Genomic DNA, 21,511 nt, shown 5'->3' on the forward strand with positions numbered 1-21,511 from the left:
TGTTTCTGTTCCCCATAAGTTCATAAGATGATAACTAACCCCTAACGTTATGATATTTGGAGATCAGATCTTTGGCAGTTGATTAGGCCTTGAGGGCAGACCTCTTGAATGTGACTAGTGCCCTTAAAAAAGAGATCCCAGAGAGATCCTTTGCTTCTTCCATCATATGAGGACTCTGAGAAATGGTTGTCTGTGAACAAAAAACCTGATTTCATGAGACATCATATTTGCTGGCTCCTTGATCTTGAACTTCCCAGCCTCCAAGACTGTGAAAAATAAATATTAGTTGTTTAAGCAACCTAATCTATGGTACTTTTGTTGTAGCATCTCAAATGGACTAAGATAGGTACTTTGAGACTCAAATAAAAAGGCTTTTCCGGCCAGTACAGAGCTGCTTGGAGGCTGGTAGGGGTGGTGAGGCCCGAAGCAGCTTCTGGAATCTCTGAGCAGCCCTGGTCAATACAAGATGGACCCAGTAGTCTTGAGTTACATGGACAGTCTACTGCGGCAATCAGACATCTCACTACTGGATCCTCCAAGCTGGCTCAATGACCATGTTATTGGGTTTGCCTTTGAGTACTTTGCCAACAGTCAATTTCATGACTGCTCTGACCACGTCTGTTTCATCAGCCCCGAAGTTACTCAGTTCATCAAGTGCACTGGCAACCCAGCAGAAATCGCCATGTTCCTTGAACCCTTGGACCTCCCCAATAAGAGAGTTATATTTTTAGCCATCAATGATAATTCCAACCACACAGCTGGGGGAACCCACTGGAGCTTGTTGGTATATCTGCAAGATAAAAATGGCTTTTTTCATTATGATTCTTACGGTAGTAGTAACTCATTCCATGCAAAACAGGTAGCAGAGAAACTAGAGGCTTTCTTAGGCAGAAAAGGAAACAAACTGGCCTTTGTGGAAGAGAAAGCCCCTGCTCAACAAAACAGCTATGACTGTGGGATGTATGTGATCTGTAACACTGAGGCCTTGTGTCAGAACTTCTTTAGACAACAGCCACAATCACTACTGCAGCTACTCACTCCTACATACATCACAAAGAAGAGAGAAGAATGGAAAGATCTCATTGCCAGACTTGCTAAAAATTAGCTGTGGAAATATATTTGACTTTTGAAGTCTCTTTCTGCCTGTCCCCATGAATTGGATGGCTGCAGTCTCAGTGCCTGAGGGAAGATGCCTAGGAGAGGAAAGCTCAGAATGCTTACTTTCTCCTGAGAGAATGTTGTCCTCCACATTATCCTAATGCAAAGTATCACTTTAACCCTAACTTCAGAGCAATATGTTCTGTGACGATGTCTTCAAAATATGCACCAAAACTGATTAATTCCCTTTTGGGCTCCCTTATCCACATTGGTTTAGTCCAAAGAAAAAAGGTTGACCTGTAAAACAAATTGAGAATATGTGAAATTTAGAAGCAAGAAGAAAATCATACAGCAACCAAAAACTTACTGCACAGCCCACATATTTCAAGAGATCAACTAGCTGGAAGCAGATCAAGACCTAACCTAATTCAAGATTGAAGTTTTATCAGTTACTCAATTCTGTGATACCTCCTCTTCCATTCAATAAGCAAAGGCTTTCCCAGCTATAACCTTTGCCAGTACTTGATAAATATGGTGTTAGCCCATAGTCACCCATCTAATTCCTGGAGCACTTTAAGAAAGGGGGAATCTTAAATAACTTTGTTAAAATTAATGCCTGTGGTGGACCTCTTGTTTTGCATCTGAAACTTAGTCAAAGTTCATTTATTTTTGAGATACAAAGGAGAAAAAGTGACCTTTCTTAACTCTTTCACTTAATTCAAAATGCAGACAGTGTAATTTTTGAAATGTGGAACCAAGAGTAAAATGAAATGCTGTTCCTTCCAAATAAAAAAAATAAATAAATAAAAAGACTTATTTGAAAGTACATATTAAACAACATAGCATGCATTTTGTTGTAATTAGTAGAATTTTAAATAATAGACTCTTTCATAAAAATCATCTTTATTTTTTGAAATTAAATTCTAAAGTTCAGTGCTTTTATTGTACCCAATTTTTCATATAAATTGATTTGAACATTTTGAGTAACAAATCACTTGAAGGCATGTATTATACTTTAAAATAGAATTAGCCATTTCCTACTTCCCTGTGAATATCTATCAATTTATAAAATGTCAAAGATTGAAATAGTTATTAAAATAGAAATAGAAAAATCAAAGCAATAGATAAAAGAAATAAAAAAGTATCTGTGAAAGGAATGTAGTAACCGTTATTATAATACCAGATTTGGTTCTGAACTTTATGACACTGCAGAGTTACACTTACGCAATGGAGGAAAATACATCAATCTTTAAGGGATAAAAACAGTTTCAAGACACTGAATTGCAAAATAAATTTGTGACATGGAACTTGTTTCATGAATATTTTGTCACTATCTTTCATTTTTACTTTAAAAGGTGTCATGTGCAGAGACTCAGTGTTCATAAGCCAGCTAGCTGTATGGATCATTATGAGGAATATGCCAGGTAAAAAGACCAAAAGCAAACTTCCTGTGATCCACCTTGACACAAGGCTAAAGTTATACTACATAGTAACATTGGGAGTACTGTATCCACTATCTACATTACTCACCTCTTACTTCTCTAGTACAACAAACTTAAAAGCATAATTATGTCCATTTTATAGAAATAGATTTACAGATACTAAGTTGCATGTCCAAATAAGGAAAGAATTGTATCCAGTTGTCTATCTTCTTATAAAATTGTATTTCCTTCTGAAAATACAGAAGAATTGGTGATATTTGAACCAAGTTCTAGAGCATTCATATAATTAACTCCACTAGATGGAAAGTGGAGAAGACAATGGCACCTCACTCCAGAACTCTTGCCTGGAAAATCCATTGGACAGAGAAGCCTGGTAGGCTACAGTCCATGGGGTTGTGAAGAGTCAGACACGACTGGGCAACTTCCCTTTCACTCTTCACTTTCATGCACTGGAGAAATAAAGGCAACCCACTCCAGTGTTCTTGCCTGGAGAATCCCAAGGACGGGGGAGCCTGGTGGGCTTCTGTCTATGGGGTCACACAGAGTCAGACATGACTGAAGTGACTTAACAGCAGCAGATGGAAAGAGAGGAAACGAGATTTCCAGATAAAGAACAGTATTTGCAAAGCACCCAGAAATGAGAGACTGGTCCCTACTCAAGGACCTGCAAATTGTTTGGAGTGGATGAAGTATGATTACACTGGCATTCTGGAATCAAATCATTTAGGAAGTCAGCCACTATCAAAAGTCTAGATTTTATTATAAAGGCATGAGAAAACACTGACAGATTATGTGGGGAGTAGGAGATAAAAGGAATTAAAACATTTTTTTTTTAATGCCAGTAGGATTAATGACCCAGCCAATTATCCTATTCTTTAAATATTTTGTCATCAGAATTCAAAAGTTCAAGTGCAGGAGTAGTCAAGACATTAACTTGTGGAACTGGATAAGATATTTATAGGATTGAACAAGGATTTCAAAGAATTTTAAGATAACAGCAATAGAACAGATACAAATGTGAGTCAAGTACATGAGAAGAAAGAAAGAGAAGACAGGACTGGATAACATACTGAAATGTGGTTTAATAAGAATGGTAGACTGGATAAGTTGAGAACTGGCATGAGTGAGGCTGAGGAACCCCAAACTTAGGAAAAGTCAAATCTAAAAGTCAGACTGTTTCAAAATTGGGAAAGGAGTAAGTCAAAGCTGTATATTGTCACTCTGCATATTTAACTTGTATGCGGAGTACATCATATGAAATGCCTGCCTGGAAGAAGCATGAGCTGGAATCAAGATTGCTGGAAGAAAGGTCAATAACCTCAGATATGTAGATGACACCACCCTTATGGCAGAAACTGAAGAGGAACTAAAAAGCCTCTTGGTGAAAGTGAAAGAGGAGAGTGAAAAACTTGGCTTAAAACTCAACGTTCAGAAAACTAAGATCATGGCATCTTGTCCCATCACTTCATGGGAAATAGATGAGGAAACAGTGGAAACAGTGTCAGACTTTATTCTTTTGGACTCCAAAATCACTGCAGATGGTGAATGCAGCCATGAGACTAAAAGATGCTCACTTCTTGGAAGGAAAGTTATGACCAACCTAGATAGCATATTCAAAAGCAGAGACATTACTTTGCCAACAAAGGTCCGTCTAGTCAAGGCTGTGGTTTCTCCTGTGGTCATGTATGGATGTGAGAGTTGGACTGTGAAGCAAGCAGAGCACCAAAGAATTGATGCTTTTGAACTGTGGTGTTGCAGAAGACTCTTGAGAGTTCCTTGGACTGCAAGGAGATCCAACCAGTCCATTCTAAAGGAGATCAGTCTTGGGTGTTTGTTGGAAGGAATGATGCTGAGGCTGAAACTCCAGTACTTTGGCCCCCTCACGCGAAGAGTTGACTCATTGGAAAAGACTTTGATGCTGTGAGGGATTGGGGGCAGGAGGAAAAGGGGACGACATAGGATGAGATGGCAGGATTGCATTACCAACTCGATGGACGTGAGTTTGAGTGAACTCCGGGAGTTCGTGATGGACAGGGAGGCCTGGCGTGCTGTAATTCATGGGGTAACAAAGAGTTGGACATGACTGAGCAACTGAACTGAACTGAAGTGAGGTGTTCAGGGTTTTGGGGATACAAGCCATCAATCCCCTTGCATGGCCCGGCAATAAACATTTCTCTGCTTCATACTTTTATGTTTTGGTTTGTTTGGCTTCACTGTACATCAGGTACCAGAACATTCATTCCATAACATGAGGCCCTAGGCAATGTTTTTTTTTTTTTTTTTAATAACTTCCTATAAGCATCTAAATGCAGAGTTCCAAAGAATAGCAAGAAGAGATAAGAAAGCCTTCCTCAGCGATCAATGCAAAGAAATAGAGGAAAACAACAGAATGGGAAAGATTAGACATCTCTTCAAGAAAATTAGAGATGCCAAAGGAACACTTCATGCAAAGATGGGCTTGATAAAGGATAGAAATGTAATAGACCTAACAGAAGCAGAAGATATTAAGAAAATGTAGCAGGAATACAAAGAAGAACTGTACAAAAAAGATCTTCACGACCAAGATAACCACGATGGTGGGATCACTCACCTGGAGCCAGACATCCTGGAATGTGAAGCTAAGTGGGCCTTAGAAAGCATCATTAAGAACAAAGCTAGTGGAGGTGATAGAATTCCAGTTGAGCTATTCCAAATCCTGAAAGATGATGCTGTGAAAGTGCTGCCCTCAATATGCCAGCAAATTTGGAAAACTCAGCAGTGGCCACAGGACTAGAAAAGGTCAGTTTTCATTCCAATCCCAAAGAAAGGCAATGTCAAAGAATGAGCAAACTACCGCACAATTGCACTCATCTCACGTGCTAGTAAAGTAATGCTCAAAATTCTCCAAGCCAGGCTTCAGCAATACATGAACCATGAACTTCCAGATGTTCAGCTGGTTTTAGAAAAGGCAGAGGAACCAGAGATCAAATTGCCAACATCTGCTGGATCATTGATAAAGCAAGAGAGTTCCAGAAAAGCATCTATTTCTGCTTTATTGACTATGCCAAAGCCTTTGTGTGAGCCTTTGTGTGGATCACAATAAACTGTGGAAAATTCTGAAAGAGATGGGAATACCAGACCACCTGACCTGCCTCTTGAGAAACCTATATGCAGGTCAGGAAGCAACAGTTAGAACTGGACATGGAACAACAGACTGGTTCCAAATAGGAAACAGAGTACGTCAAGGCTGCATATTGTCACCCTGCTTATTTAAATTATATGCAGAGTACATCATGAGAAATCCTGGACTGGATGAAGCATAAGCTGGAATCAAGATTGCCAGGAGAAATGCCCATAACCTCAGATATGCAGATGACACCACCCTTATGGCAGAAATTGAAGAGGAAATAAAAAGTCTCTTGATGAAAGTGAAAGTGGAGAGTGAAAAAGTTGGCTTAAAGCTCAACATTCAGAAAACGAAGATCATGGCATCTGGTCCCATCACCTCATGGGAAATAGATGGGGAAACAGTGGAAACAGTGTCAGATTTTATTTTTGGGGGGCTCCAAAATCACTGCAGATGGTGACTGCAGCCATGAAATTAAAAGACGCTTACTCCTTGGAAAGAAAGTTATGACCAACCTAGATAGCATATTGAAAAGAAGAGACATTACCTTGCCAACAAAGGTCCATCTAGTCAAGGCTATGGTTTTTTCAGTGATCATGTATGGATGTGAGAGTTGAACTGTGAAGAAAGCTGAGCACCAAAGAATTGATCATTTTGAAGTGTTGTGTTGGAGAAGACTCTTAAGAGTCCCTTGGCCTGCAAGGAGATCCAACCAGTCCATTCTGAAGGAGATCAGCCCTGGGATTTCTTTGGAAGGAATGACGCTAAAGCTGAAACTCCAGTACTTTGGCCACCTCATGTGAAGACTTGACTCATTGGAAAAGAGCCTGATGCTGTGACGGATTGGGGACAGGAAGAGAAGGGGATGATGAGATGGCTGGAGGGCATCATTTACTTGATGGACGTGTGTCTGAGTGAACTCCAGGAGTTGGTGATGGACAGGGAGGCCTGGCATGCTGCGATTCATGGGGTCACAAAGAGTCGGACAGGACTGAGGGACTGAACTGAACTGAAAGTGAAAATGAAGTCATTCAGTTGTGTCCGACTCTTTACGACCCCATGGACTGTAGCCTATCAGGCTTCTCCATCCATGGGATTTTCCAGGCAAGAGTGCTGGAGTGGATTGCCATTTCCTTTTCCAGGGGATCTTCCCAACCCAGGAATCGAACCTGGGTCTCCCACATTGCAGGCAGACGATTACCGTCTGAGCCACCAGGGAAACCCATATAACTTCCTATGGTTTTGTTAAATATTTGTCATTTTGCAAACTGTTTCATTCTATAGTTTTTTTTAATCAAAGATATCCTCCAAAATTATGTAAGCTTCAGTTCAGTTCAGTCTCTCAGTCATATCTGACACTTTGTGACCCCATTGACTGCAGGACCCTAGGCTTCCCTGTCCATCACCAACTCCTGGGACTTACTCAAACTCAGATCCATTGAGTAGGTGATGCCATCCAACCATCTCACCTTCTGTTTTCCCCTTCTCCTTTTGCCTTCAATCTTTCCAAACATCAGTGTCTTTTCAAATGAGTCAGTTCTTAGCATCAAGTGGCCAAAGTATTGGAGTTTCAGCCTCAGCATCAGTCTTTCCAATGAATATTCAGGACTGATTTCCTTTAAGATGGACTGGTTGCATCTCCTTGCTTTCCAAGGGACTCTCAAAAGTCTTCTCTAACACTACAGTTCAATAGCATCTATTCTTCAGTGCTCAGCTTTCTTTATACTTCAACTCTCAAATCCATACATGGCTACTGGAGAAACCATAGCTTTGACTAGACAGACCTTTGTTGGCAAAGTAATGTCTCTGCTTTTGAATATACTGTCTAGGTTGGTCATAACTTTTCTTCCAAGGATCAAGCGTCTTTTAACTTCATGACTGCAGTCACCATCTGCAGTGATTTTGGAGCCCAAAAAATAGTCTGACACTGTTTCCACTGTTTCCCCATCTATTTCCCATGAAGTGATGGAACCAGATGTCATGATGTTAGTTTTCTGAATGTTGAGTTTTAAGCCAAGTTTTTCACTCTCGTCTTTCACTTTCATCAAGAAGCTTTTAGGTTTCTACAAATCTGATTTCATCATTACCTAAGAAATATTTTAGTTAATATTTATGCCATTAATTAATACATAAAAAGGCAGTTAATGATAGTATTTATAAGAAAGATCTTTATAACTATCCTTAAAACTTAGAGAACGTGTCTAGAAAGTGTTCAGCATCTTGCATATATTGTAAAGATGCATAAAATCTTTTCCTGAAGATAAAATAAAAGCACAAATGAAAATATATATTAATGCTTGGGGGAAATTTGTGACAGGAGAGAAAAATACACTAGAAAATAAAAATGGATGTTTTAGAAGCACCCTAATGTTTATAGCAGCATTAGTTGCAATAGGCAAGATATGGAAGCAACCTAAGTTTCCATCAACAAATGAATAGATAAAGAATATGTGGTACACACATACACACACATACAAGCACACACACACACTGGAATACTACTTAGCCATAAAAAGGATGAGATTTTGCTATTTGAAATTAGTGGATCTGGAGGGTTTAGCTCTATGTGAAAGAAGTCAGAGAAAGACAAATACTATAGGATATCAATAATATGTAATATCTAAAAAATAAAACAAGCAGATGAATATAACCAAACAGAAACTAGTGGTTATAGTGGGGAGAGGGAAGATGGGAGAGGCAAGAAAAATGTAGGGTATTAAGAGGTACAAACTACTAGGTATAAATTAAATAAACTACAAGAATGTAATGTACAGCACAAGAAATATAGGCAACATTTTATACTAACTTTAAATGGAGCATAATCTATAGAAATATTAAATCACTGTGCTGTACACCTGAAACTAATATAATATTGTAAATCAACTATACCTCAATGAAAATATAAAATAAAAACTATTTTAAGCACCTCTTTCCAAAACATACATATAAAACTCTGTGTGTGCATGCTTAGTTGCTCAGTTGGGTCTGACTCTTTGCAACCCCATGGACTGTAGCCCACCAGTCTTCTCTGTTCATGGCATTCTTCAGGCAAGAATACTAGAGTGGGTTGCCTTTCCCTTCTCTAGGGGATCTTTCCAACCCAGGGATTGAACCTGGGGCTCTTGTATTGCAGGCAGATACTTTACCATCAGGGCCACCAAGAAAGCTCAAAAGCCTGTGTTTTAAATAAATTGAATAAATGAGACTGCAAATATTGAGTTTTTTCAGCCAAAGATATGATGAGGCATACATATTTTATTTCCTCTAAATAGCTATCAAGAACAGCCTTAAGCAACTTGTTCCAATCCTGAAACAGATTATAGAAGAAAGTGGGTAGCCACTGATGAAATACTAATACAAGGACTTTCAAAAGTACTCTGTAAAAAAGAGAATGCTGCTACTAAGTCGCTTCAGTAGTGTCGGACTCTGTGCAACCCCATAGACCGCAGCCCACCAGGCTCCGCCTTCCCTGGGATTCTCCAGGCAAGAACACTGGAGTGGGTTGTCATTGCCTTCTCCAATGCATGAAAGTGAAAAGTGAGAGTGAAGTCAGGTCCGACTCTTAGCGACCCCATGGACTGCGGCCCATCAGGCTCCTCCGTCCTTGGGATTTTCCAGGCAAGAGTATTGGAGTGGGTTGCCATTGCCTTTTCCAAAAAAGAAAATACCATAACTTAATAAGCTAATAAAGTAATATTGACACCTTTGGAGAAGCTTTTGGACAGACTAGTAGGTATTCTGTAAATGTCTACATAAAACCAAATAAATCAAGAGATACCATGTTTGGTAATTTTCACTAAACAGTCATTTTAAGTTTCTTAAGAAAGAAAAGAAGAAGATAAAGTTTACTCAATCCTATTTGTAACATTCATGTTAAGAGAGCTATGTTTGCCTCTCCTCTAATTTATGATTCCTTTCCTTCTTTAATGAGATCTGCTTTGCAGCCCATAAAATAATTGTTATGGTAAACTGACTTTTTAAAATTAGCTACACACCAGTTGGTCCAGAAACCTATTCCTCTAGATCATTCATGCACAAAATACCTTTGTGTGAAACCCTTTCCAAATGTGTAATGGCTGGACTTCATCCAGAAGTTTGCCTATGGAGTCTCTCTGTGGAAGCAGCCTTACAATTTCCTTTTCTTGCAAACGTTTCCATGAGATTCTCTGTCACGCGAGTATGCTCAGGCTGCTTGTGGAGGACACGGAATATATATTTAACAGGAGCTGTATTTCTAAAAATCTTGTTTTCTCTAACCTGCAGAGATGTTACCTGACCCAAAGTCTGGCAAGAAGGATGAGGAAGTTGTTCAAAGATTCTCACGGAAGCTGGAGGAAGATTTATAGGGAAACATACAGCCTGTCCTTAGCACAATTAGCTCATTGTTTCATACGTTTGCAACCTGTTTACCTTGTTTTAACTCTCACACCATGATTGTGATTCTGCCATAGGGTCCCCTGGTGGAATAAGGCTGACTGTTGGCCCCATCCTTTATTCAAAGGTGGGAAAGACACATATCTGTAAGATATAGATACCTGGTGGCACTCAGAACTTTCAAGTAATGTGGAGATGAAAGGTTGAGATGGAGCAATAGGCTCACTCTCTCCTCACCAGTACTTCTAAATCAAATATTTTAACATCACTAATTATCAGAGAAATGCAAATCAAAAGTACAATGAAGTGTCACCAGAATGCCCATCATTAAAAAAATATATAAACAATAGGTGCTGGAAATGTGTAGAGAAAAAGGAAGCCTTCTACAATGTTGGTGGGAATGTAAATTGGTAGAGTTACTATGAAGAACAGTATGGAGGTTCCTCAAAAACTAAATATAGAACTACCATATAACTGAGAAATCCCACTCCTAGGCATATACAGGGAACCATAATTCAAAAGATACATGCACTTCAAAGTTTACTGCAATACTATTTACAATAGCTAGGACATGGAAGCAACCTAAATGTATGTTGACAGAGGAATGGATAAAGAAAATTAGAAATATAACTGACCCATAAAAAGGGAAAAAATAGTGCCATTTGCAGAGACATGGATGGACCTAAAGTTTTTCATACAGAGTGAAGTAGTCAGAAAGAGAAAAATAAATATTGTATAATATTGCTTATATATGTAATCTAAAAAAAAGTGGTAAAAATTAACTGATTCTTGAAGCAGAAATAGTCACAGATGTAGAGAACAAATTTATGGTTACCAAGGGAGGGAAGAGGTGGTGGTATAAGTTGGAAGATTAGGATTGACATAGACACACTGTGTGTTAATCTCTCAGTCATGTCCGACTCTTTGCGACTCCATGAACTGTAGCTCTCCAGGCTTCTCTGTTCATGGAATTCTCCAGGCAAGAATACTGGAGTGTGTTGCCATTCCCTTGTCCAGGGGATCTTCCTGATGCAAGGATCGAACCCAGGTCTCCCACACTGTGGGCAGATTCTTTACTGTCTGAGCCACCAGGGAAGCCCAAAATATATATTTATACACTACAGTATGTAAAATAGATAACTAAGACCCTACTATTTAGCACAGGGAACTGTACTCAGTGTTCTGTGGTGACCTAAATGGGAAGTAAATCTAAAAAAGAGATATATATGTATACATATAAATGATTCACTTTGCTGCATACAGAAATTAACACAACATTGTAAAGCAACTATACTCTAATAAAATTTTTTAAGATGCTAATGGGGTTGAGTGGGTCCTAATTAGTTAATGATTAATATAAATGTTTTCAAGTGTTCCAATTTGTGTTCATGGACGAAGCCTTAAGATCTGTAAAAGAAATAAACATTTTCTTTAGAAGACTTTATATCAGTACATTTTGTAACACAAAATATAAACTAAAAAAGGGATCTTTAGCATTACTTAGCAGATATTATGAAAGTGAAAGTCACTCAGTTGTGTTCGACTCTGTGACCCCATGGACTATTCAGTCCATGGAATTATCCAGGCCAGAATACTGGAGTGGATAGCCTTTCCCTTCTCTAGGGGATCTTCCCAACACAGGGATTGAACCCAGGTCTCCCACATTTGCAAGCAGATTCTTTAACAGCTGAGCCACAAGGGAAGCCCCAAACCATAAATGCATAAATTCACTTGTATCTACTAGGCAAGATACATATATGAAACTATATTGGAAATATACTGGGAGGACTGATGCTGAAGCTGAAACTCCAATACTTTGGCCACCTGGTGCAAAGAAATACTCTTTCCCACCTGATGCTGGGAAAGTTTGAAGGCGGGAAGAGAAAGGGATGGCAGAGGATGAGTTAGATGGCATTACCAACTCAATGGAAATGAGTTTGAGTATGCTCGGGGGGTTGGTGATGGACAGGGAAGCCTAATGTCCTGCAGTCAATGGGGTCACAGAGTCAGACACGACTGAGCGACTGCACTGAACTGAACTGAACTGAACTGAGCAGTTATTATCTTATTCTATTGAATCTTTTATTTTCTTTTCCTGAAAGCATAATAGTTTGGTGTGCAGTCTGACATTTTGCAACCCATGGACTGTAGCCCACCAGGCTCCTCTGTCCATGGGGATTCTCCAGGCAAGAATATTGGAGTGGGTTGCCATACCCTCTTCCATACCCTAACCCAGGGATCAAACCCAAGTCTCCTGTCCTGAAAGCAGATTCTTTACCATCTGAGCCATAGGGAAGCCCATAGAGCTGTATCAATTTGGCACTTCTTTAGTTTGTATCAACCGAATATTTGAAATGAGGCTTATCCACTATCAGTAAAATTTTGTTAGCATGCATCAACTCAAGGAAAGATGATATGTTATAACCTGTTTTCATAGAAAGATGAAGAGTCAAGTTTTCCAGCTTAGACTTTCCTCTAAAGGAATGTTTTAAATTTAATCCAAAGGAAAATTAAAGTTTGTTTTCCAGAAGTTTACTTTATGCCTGATTGCAAAAGAGTAAAATGGATAGTGGACAATCCATAAAGAAGAACTACAAATGAGAAGAGACATGAGAGAAGGTCAGATGGAACATAAGTTAGATCAATACTTTACCTGTAGATTTTTCAAGTGTAGGCAAACGTACAGACAAGGAAAAAATGGCCACAGGAAATGGCAAGTCTTATAACTCAACCAGGCTCTGTCCACTGCCAGAGAACAAGGAACAGAAATTCTGATCTACAGACATCCATTAAAATATTGTCATTTTGGGGAGAATAGGGCAGATGGCAAATGCTGAACTCTGGGAGTAAAATGTAGGACAATATATATATATATATAGAGAGAGAGGCAGAGACAGAGAGAGAGGTAGAAAGATAGAGACAGAGAGATAAAGGTATAGTTGAACTAAGCAGATTACAGGTGACAGTAGCATTCTAGAAAGTGAGCGTATGTGTGTGTGTGAGAGAGAGAGAGAGAGAGAGAGAGAGAGAGAGAGAGTGTCTGTGTGTGTGTGTGTTGTGGGAAGGGGCCCAAAGGCAGGACTAAGGTATTAGAGGATTCAGGCAAGCAACTAAATTCAGTATCAGGCAGTATTTTGCAGGTTAACAAATATGCAGATCTCTGGGAGAAATATCAATAACCTCAGATATGCAGATGACACCACCCTTATGGCAGAAAGTGAAGAGGAACTAAAAAGTCTCTTGATGAAAGTGAAAGTGGAGAGTGAAAAAGGTGGTTTAAAGCTCAACATTCAGAAAACAAAGATTATGGCATCTGGTCCCATCACTTCATGGGAAATAGATGGAGAAACGGTGGAAACAGTGTCAGACTTTATTTTTGGGGGCTCCAAAATCACTGCAGATGGTGATTACAGCCATGAAATTAAAAGATGCTTACTTCTTGGAAAAAAAGTTATGACCAACCTAGACAGCATATTAAAAAGCAGAGACATTACTTTGCCAACAAAGGTCCTTCTAGTCAAGGCTATGGTTTTTCCTGTGGTCATGTATGGATGTGAGAGTTGGACTGTGAAGAAAGCTGAGTGCCAAAGAATTGATGCTTTTGAACTGCGGTGTTGGGGAAGACTCTTGAGAGTCCCTTGGACTGCAAGGAGATCCAACCAGTCCATCCTAAAGGAGATCAGTGCTGGGTGTTCATTGGAAAGACTGATGCTAAAGCTGAAACTCCAGTACTTTGGCCACCTCATGTGAAGAGTTGACTCATTGGAAGAGCCTGATGCGGTGAGGGATTGGGCGCAGGAGAAGGGGATGACAGAGGATGAGATGGCTGGATGGCATCACTAACTCGAAGGACATGAGTTTGAGTAAACTCCAGGAGTTGATGATGGACAGGGAGGCCTGGCATGCTGCGATTCTTGGGGTCACAAGGAGTCGGACACGACTGAGCGACTGAACTGAACTATTCGGAAATTTTTATGGCATCTAGACTCCAGACAGCTTCAGCTAATTTAATATTATAACTAATCTTTAATGATGAAATTTCTTAAGAAATGAGAAGAAAGTAACAAGGGATAACAAATGGTTTAATCCCAGTCCTTACTGAACACAAGCAGTGCCTTTCTAGACAAAACTGTAACATGTACATTTTCAGGAAAAAAAAAAAAAAAATTTGTGTCTGTAAAAAGAACTTTTGCCTTCAGAAAATACAGACTAACACACCTTATAACTACCTTGAAATAGTCCTGTTTATCAGCAAAGGGTATCTAAATCAGCTCACTGTTTTAAGTTTTCAAAATGTATGTAATTTAAATATATTGGAAAAAGTGTTTGAAAAAGGATATAATACAACTAGGATACATTAAAATCAAATGATGTCAAAATTTGTATTTTTAACTGTACAGAAATTTTGTTTTGTAAAATAGGTCATCTGAGAATAGAATCATTAAATGATCTGAAATTGTAGTTATGGCTTTCTCAAAGACATATGTCTTTCTCAAAGACAGATAACAATGACAGGGGTCAGACATGAAAAGAAACAGGAAGGTCAACTTTTTCAAAGCTTCAAGAACTTAAGTAGTGAGTCAGGAAGTTCCATTACTGGTAATTCAAGTATTTTGTATTAAACAAAATGAATTGTAGTAAATATTATAGCAAAAGTATAGCAAATGCAGTGCATCTTCTGTAATATATATGACAGTTTCATTTCAGTAATGTGTTTGCATGTGGGTCCCCAATCACAGGGTATTTCTTATTGTGGTTTGTAGTGGAAAAAAAGTTGGATATTAATTAGCGTAAAAATGGAAATGGAGAATGGACCTATCCTTTTGTATAAATTCTCCTTCAAGGTATATCTTATGATACTTTTCTACAGTCAGATGTTTTACGAACACTACTTTTTATCTGATTTCACCTGCATAAAACATTGGGAAATAAATATGAGAAGCAATACATTTTTTAAAATATGCACCTCTCTAAAGATGATTCTACCAAATAAAACACCCTTTCAAGATTTTAAACTTTCTAAAACTCAAACTTGTAGACATTGTGCAAAAAGTTAAAACCTAATGAAAAATCTTTTTTTTTTAAAGTGTGTAGAATTCTATATGATTTGTATATCATAGCCAGCAAAGATTAAAAGGCAACTTTCTGCATCAATTAGGAAAGATAGAATATGCCTTGCTTTTAATCATCTGCATAATTAATTTTTAAATTTACTTTTATTTTATTTTTTAACTTAACAATATTGTATTGGTTTTGGCATATATCAAAATGAATCTGCCACAGGTATACATGTGTTCCCCATCCTGAAGAAAAATCTTGATATTATCAACCAGCATTGTTATTGGTTTTCAGTTAATCATGGTTTTCAGTTAAGCCTTAAAATGCCTGACACATATAAACACTCCATCATTACAATTTTAAAACAGCTTTAAAAGAAGAACTGAAATGAGTCAGACTTTTTTTTTTTCTTTATCTGCTTCAGGCAATGAAGGAATTGGCTGTGTCTCGATGCGACATTTGAAATTTCCCTCATTTAAATTGTCCCAACTTCAAAGCACTTGAAATACAAATCCATCTTCCTTTCGCAGACTCAATGTCAAAAAGTTATCAAGGGAACAAAGCCCACCTTCAGCTTAATAAAATGATGCTTTTTTGCAAAAGACATTTCCATTATCTGTAGCTAAACTAAACTCTATAAACAATCACCACAATACTGAATTAAATTATCCTATGTATTAAAAATTGTCAGAAAGTAAGGAATACTAAAAACTCCAAAGAAACATAAAATCAGAAGACTCAACTCATAGTTAACAATGCAGCCCACAGAACTGTCAAATGGAACCACAAAAGCTGTCAAAAGGACAGAAGAGAGATTGACAATTTCGGCTTCTGTTCTTGTTTTCACAAATCAAATTATTATTACACGTACTTCATTCATTTGGGGTCTTGGTTTCCTGCTTAGAAAAAATAACTTTGAAAGCTTGCATAATATCTACTTGCAATCTGGATAAAGGGATCTACTTCATAAAAATTAATATTTTTAGATCTGGATTGAATATTATCATTAGTTTACATTTAGGAAATTATTTTATTTTCTTAAGAGAGTTTGCTGAATTAATAACTCAATGATTGCATGATCATTGACAAATAAATTGTCAATGGACAAATAATGGACATATTGGACAAATAAATTATCTCAGACTCAGTTTCCTCATGAATAAAATGGGATGATTGTCCTACTTCACAAGCATCCTGTGCAAACCACTTAATATATTGTCTGGCAGTGGCATCCCACTCCAGTACTCTTGCCTGGAGAATCTCATGGACGGAGGAGCCTGGAAGGCTGCAGTCCGTGGGGTCGCTGAGGGTCGGACACGACTGAGCAATTTCACTTTCACTTTTCACTTTCATGCATTGGAGAAGAAAATGGCAACCCACTCCAGTGTTCTTGCCTGGAGAATCCCCAGGGACGGGGGAGCCTGGTGGGCTGCCATCCTTTGGGTCGCACAGAGTCAGACACGACTGAAGCGACTTAGCAGCAGCTTAGCAGGAAATGTTAAATAGTGACTTCATGGCAAATAGATGGGGAAACAGTAGCTGACTTTATTTTTCTGGGCTCCAAAATCACTGCAGATGCTGATTACAGCCATGAAATTAAAAGACACTTACTCCTTGGAAGGAAAGTTATGACTAACCTGGACAGCATTGCCAACAAAAGTCCATCTAGTCAAGGCTATGGTTTTTCCAGTGGTCATATATAGATATGAGAGTTGGACTATAAAGAAAGCTGAGTGCAGAAGAATTGATGCTTTTGAACTGTGGTTTTGGAGAAGATTCTTGAGAGTCCCTTGGACTGCAAGGAGGTCCAACCAGTCCGTCCTAAAGGAGGTCAGTGCTGGGTGTTCATTGGAAAGACTGATGCTAAAGCTGAAAGTCCAGTACTTTGGCCACCTGATGCAAAGAGCTGACTCATTTGAAAAGACCCTGATGCTGGAAAAGATTGAGGGCAGGAGGAGAAGGGGATGACAGAGGATGAGATGGTTGGATGGCATCACCGACTCAATGTACATGGGTTTGGGTGGACTCTGGGAGTTGGTGATGGACAGGGAGGCCTGGCGTGCTGCAGTTTCTGGGGTGGCAAAGAGCTGGACATGACTGAGCGACTGAACTGAACTCAACTGATTTTCTATTGTTATTATTATTATTAGGTTCACATCCTCATTTCCTAGTGAAATTGTGAGAATTAATGAGGTAACACATTTGAACATTGTCTCATTAGGTAAGATGTGTTATGAAAATACTAGAATCCATGAAACCATGGACCACACTTTGCTACATTTATAAACACTTTTATTGGAAGACTGTAGAACAGTATTAGTGGTAGCAATAATACTTATTTATAATTCTAAAAGTTAAGCTTACTCATATATATTCTATTACATAGGAACTTTGAAGGAAATTATGCAAATAAAAGTATTTTTTCTATATTTTCTTCCTCTTCACTTCTTTTGAACTTACTCTAAGACCATAAATTCAACTATAGAAAGGCTTTCCTTTCTGCAGAATTTTTTTTTCCCTGACAGAATAGACAAATTTCAATGCTCAGTATATGGCCATTTGCCATACTAAGAAGAGGAAGCTGGGTCATCCTCCCAGTGCCAACCAAACTCCAACCAGACTCACATGTCGTTCTTAACAGCTTTGTCTTATTCTGATCTTCCTATTCACTTACTGACAGAAACTATAGGGTCCTAGTGGAGAACAGGTCATGGAATGTGTAGTAGGTATTGTAATCACTGAAGGACAAGGGAACAAAAGAGAGAAAAGTAGTAGAGTGAAAAGAATGTAATCTCACAGCGTTGAATCTGGGTAAAATGCTTGTCTAGGACATTTAAAAGAATCCTGTAAAGTATCTTCAAAAACTAATGTTTTGTATTTAAGTGAGATAACTATAGATCTGAATCCTAACCCTACAGTGTCACTGTGATTGTGTAAAGTGTACAACAGCTTCTCTATGACTTTGTTAAATTAACACTTATGAAGGGCAATTGTGGATGGTGAGCCATAACTCAGTAATAAACCAGAAAAGATCTGAAATAGAGTTTATATTACTCACAGGCCACAACGGGCCACACAGGGAGGTCAAGGCAGAATGAAGCAGAGATAGAGACAGGATCTGGAGATATGCCTTTATTAGTGTCCACGGTTAGAGTGTTTTGGGGTTCCCAGGCTAAGGCCAAATGGGTCAGTTCACACCCAAAAGGGAAGAGTTTTGGAAGCTCCACGGGGTCTTATCTAAGGGATACACAAAGGGAAGGTCCTGAGAAGGTCCAGAGGGAGACACTATTGATGGCAAGAACTGTTGGGGAAATTCATAACAGGAATGTACATTTGCTTGCGACACTGTGAGCTCTTCCAGTCCATGCCCTTGATGAGGGCATTAGTGTTGAAATAGGGCAGAACAAATGTGAATTCATATTAGACTGTTACCATAACCTCTTACTTTAATCTTTGTATTCTTTGATTTTGCTACAAGTTAAGAATATTACATATAGCCTGAAATATACATGATAACCTATTTTCAAGGCTCTAACCTCTAAAGGTATATTGCTTTTCCATTCATATAGAGATAAAAATCTGAGACGGTTCGATAGCATCACTGGCTTAATGAACATGAATCTGAGCAAACTCTGGGAGATAGTGAATGATTAGGGAGGCTGGCATGCTGAAGTCCATCAGCACTGCAGTAAATCAGTCAGACATGATTTAGCAACTGAAAAAATAAGAGATTAAAAAGTTTCAGTACAGAGAAAAATATTTTTTCTTATTGGAAGTTTATAGGAACATCATGACCTGACCTACACCATGAAGTTTGCAAAAGCCAACCACATGCCTTCCCCTTTTAGTGTAAAAGAAGCCTGAATTCTCAGGTAAATTGATTTTTGGGGGGAACTAGTCTATCATCTCCTCACTCTGCACGTTTTTTGAATAAAGCTGTTGTTTCTATGTTCCTTGTGCCAACAACTCCTCTCTCTTCTTATTGGCCTGCTGTACAGCACAAGTGATGCAAACTTCAACTCCATAACAGTTGAAGACCAAACAAAATAGATGCCAAGGCAGTGATACCATGCAGTAACTTAGCTAAACTCTTGCCATTTTTAATTGTGTATTTTCCTAATTAACGATACAAACTCCATGAGATTGATCATCTTCACTCTAGAGGCATGTAAATATCAATGGAGATTCAAAAAGACTAAGTTGTGAATGGTGGAGAGAAAGAGTTTGAATGTGTTTCTTTGAAATTCAGAGCTTGTGCTTTCTAGTATGTCACACTATCACTTAATATATGCTCATTCAATGAACAGAAAACGTGTTATATTTCCCCAGTGATAGTATAGCTTTGCATATGAATTTTCGCTTTAGTAATTATATGAGCTAAACAAACTCTATGAATTTAACAAATATTGACTGACAATGTGGCAGGCACTATATACAGTAAAAAAGAAAAAGGTATCCAACATTACTAAGTTGATGGTCGAGAGGAAGAAACATAATTTAAAGAAAGTACAAAAGATGTTCAGTTATTATAGTCCTATATTTTTGTTAGGTACTGAGATTTAAGGGTTACTACTCTGTTGGATGCCTTCGTATATTATTTCATTGAATCCCTATATGTAATTTAAATGTTCTATTCCCTTATTTTACAGATGAGGAGTAACATATAATATATATATATATATATATAAAATATATATATATATAAATATAATATATATATATATAATTAGTACATGCCTGTGGGCTGGAGGCGGAGAAGGCAATGGCACCCCACTCCAGTACTCTTGCCTGGAAAATCCCATGGATGGAGGAGCCTGGTGGGCTCCAGTCCATGGGGTCCCTAAGAGTCGGGCATGACTGAGAGACTTCACTTTCACTTTTCACTTTCATGCATTGGAGAAGGAAATGGCAACCCACTCCTGTGTTCTTGCCTGGAGAATCCCAGGGACGGCAGAGCCTGGTGGGCTGCCGTCTGTGGGGTCGCACAGAGTCAGACACGACTGAAGCAACTTAGCAGCAGCAGCAGCAGTGGGCTGGAGGAAGCACAAGATGGAATCAAGATTGCCAGGAGAAATATCAATAACCTCAAATATGCAGTTGACACCACCCTAATGGCAGAAAGTGAAGAAGAACTAAAGAGGCTCTTGATGAAAGTCAAAGAGAAGAGTGAAAAAGTTGGCTTATAGTTCAACATTCACAAAACTAAGACCATGGTATATAGTCCCATCACTTCATGGCAAATAGATGGGGAAACAGTGGAAACAGTGTCAGACTTCATTTCTTTGGGCTCCAAAATCACTGCAGATGGTGATTGCAGCCATGAAATTAAAAGATGCTTACTCCTTGGAAGGAAAGTTATGACCAACCTAGACAGCATATTAAAAAGCAGAGACATCACTTTGCCAACAAAGGCCCATCTAGTCAAGGCTATGGTTTTTCCAGTGGTCACTCATGTATGTGAGAGTTGGACTATAAAGAAATCTCAGTGCCGAAGAATTGATGCTTTTGAACTGTGGTGTTGGAAAAAACTCTTGAGAGTCCCTTGGACTGCAAGGAGGTCCAATCAGTCTATCCTAAAGGAGATCAGTCCTGGGTGTTCATTGGAAGGACTGATTTTGAAGCTGAAAGTCCAATACTTTGGCCACCTGATGCAAAGAGCTGACTCTCTGAAAAGACCCTGATGCTGGGAAAGATTGAGGGCAGGAGGAAAAGGGGATACAAAGGATGAGATGGTTGGATGGCATCACTGACTCAATGGACATGGGTTTGGGTGGACTCAGGGAGTTGGTGACGGACAGGGAGGCCTGGCCTGCTGCGGTTCATGGGGTCGCGAAGAGTCGGACATGACTGAACGACTGAACTGAACTGAACTGTGCCAGTTTATGTTCTTTCCAGCAGTGGGTAAAAATGACCTATTTCATCATACCCTCTACAATACTATGCTTAAATAAGTTTCTTAAATAGTTTTCTTAAATAATTCCTAATGTAATAGATTAAAATACTGAAACTCATTATCTTCAACTTGTGCTTTTACTTTTAATGAAGTGGAAATTTGTTGGTATATCAGCAAATATTTTTTAAGCAGCTATTATTAATCAAATACTTTATATGACACACAGGATAAAAAGATAAAGTGATTGATTTCAAAGATTAGAAAGATTAAAAGAAAAAAAGGAGTTTATAAGCATCATATATGAAAAGAAATAGACACTGTTTCATGGTTTAGTTTCATGCTTTTGGTCAGAGGGTCACAGTTGATGAATCTCAACAAGAAGGTTGAAGGACAATCAGGATCATCGTGTTGTTGTTGTTATTGTTTACATAAAGATTTTAGCTTAATAAAATTAACTATCCTTTTCCTCTGTATATGATTTTCTGCTCAGCTTTTTACCTACCATCCTCCAATGGCTTGAAATTTAATATAGGTCCCAAT

At 38.5% G+C, this 21,511-nt stretch overlaps 1 protein-coding gene across 1 annotated transcript; it reads left to right on the forward strand.

Annotated features, from left to right (window-relative positions):
- The first annotated feature begins 440 nt into the window (after window positions 1-440).
- LOC102268523 (sentrin-specific protease 8) lies at window positions 441-1,876 on the forward strand. The gene has a single exon (XM_005892177.3). It carries the CDS (start codon window positions 467-469, stop codon window positions 1,103-1,105), a length of 639 nt encoding a protein of 212 aa, XP_005892239.2. The 5' UTR covers window positions 441-466; the 3' UTR covers window positions 1,106-1,876.
- Window positions 1,877-21,511: the final 19,635 nt, after the last annotated feature.

Source organism: Bos mutus, chromosome 12 (assembly GCF_027580195.1).
Source record: "Bos mutus isolate GX-2022 chromosome 12, NWIPB_WYAK_1.1, whole genome shotgun sequence".
NCBI classification, from domain to species: domain Eukaryota; kingdom Metazoa; phylum Chordata; class Mammalia; order Artiodactyla; family Bovidae; genus Bos; species Bos mutus.

What these genes read in the sequence shown, in the direction of transcription:
- LOC102268523 (XM_005892177.3), top strand. Translation starts at nt 467, where the DNA reads ATGGACCCAGTAGTCTTGAGTTACATGGACAGTCTACTGCGGCAATCA.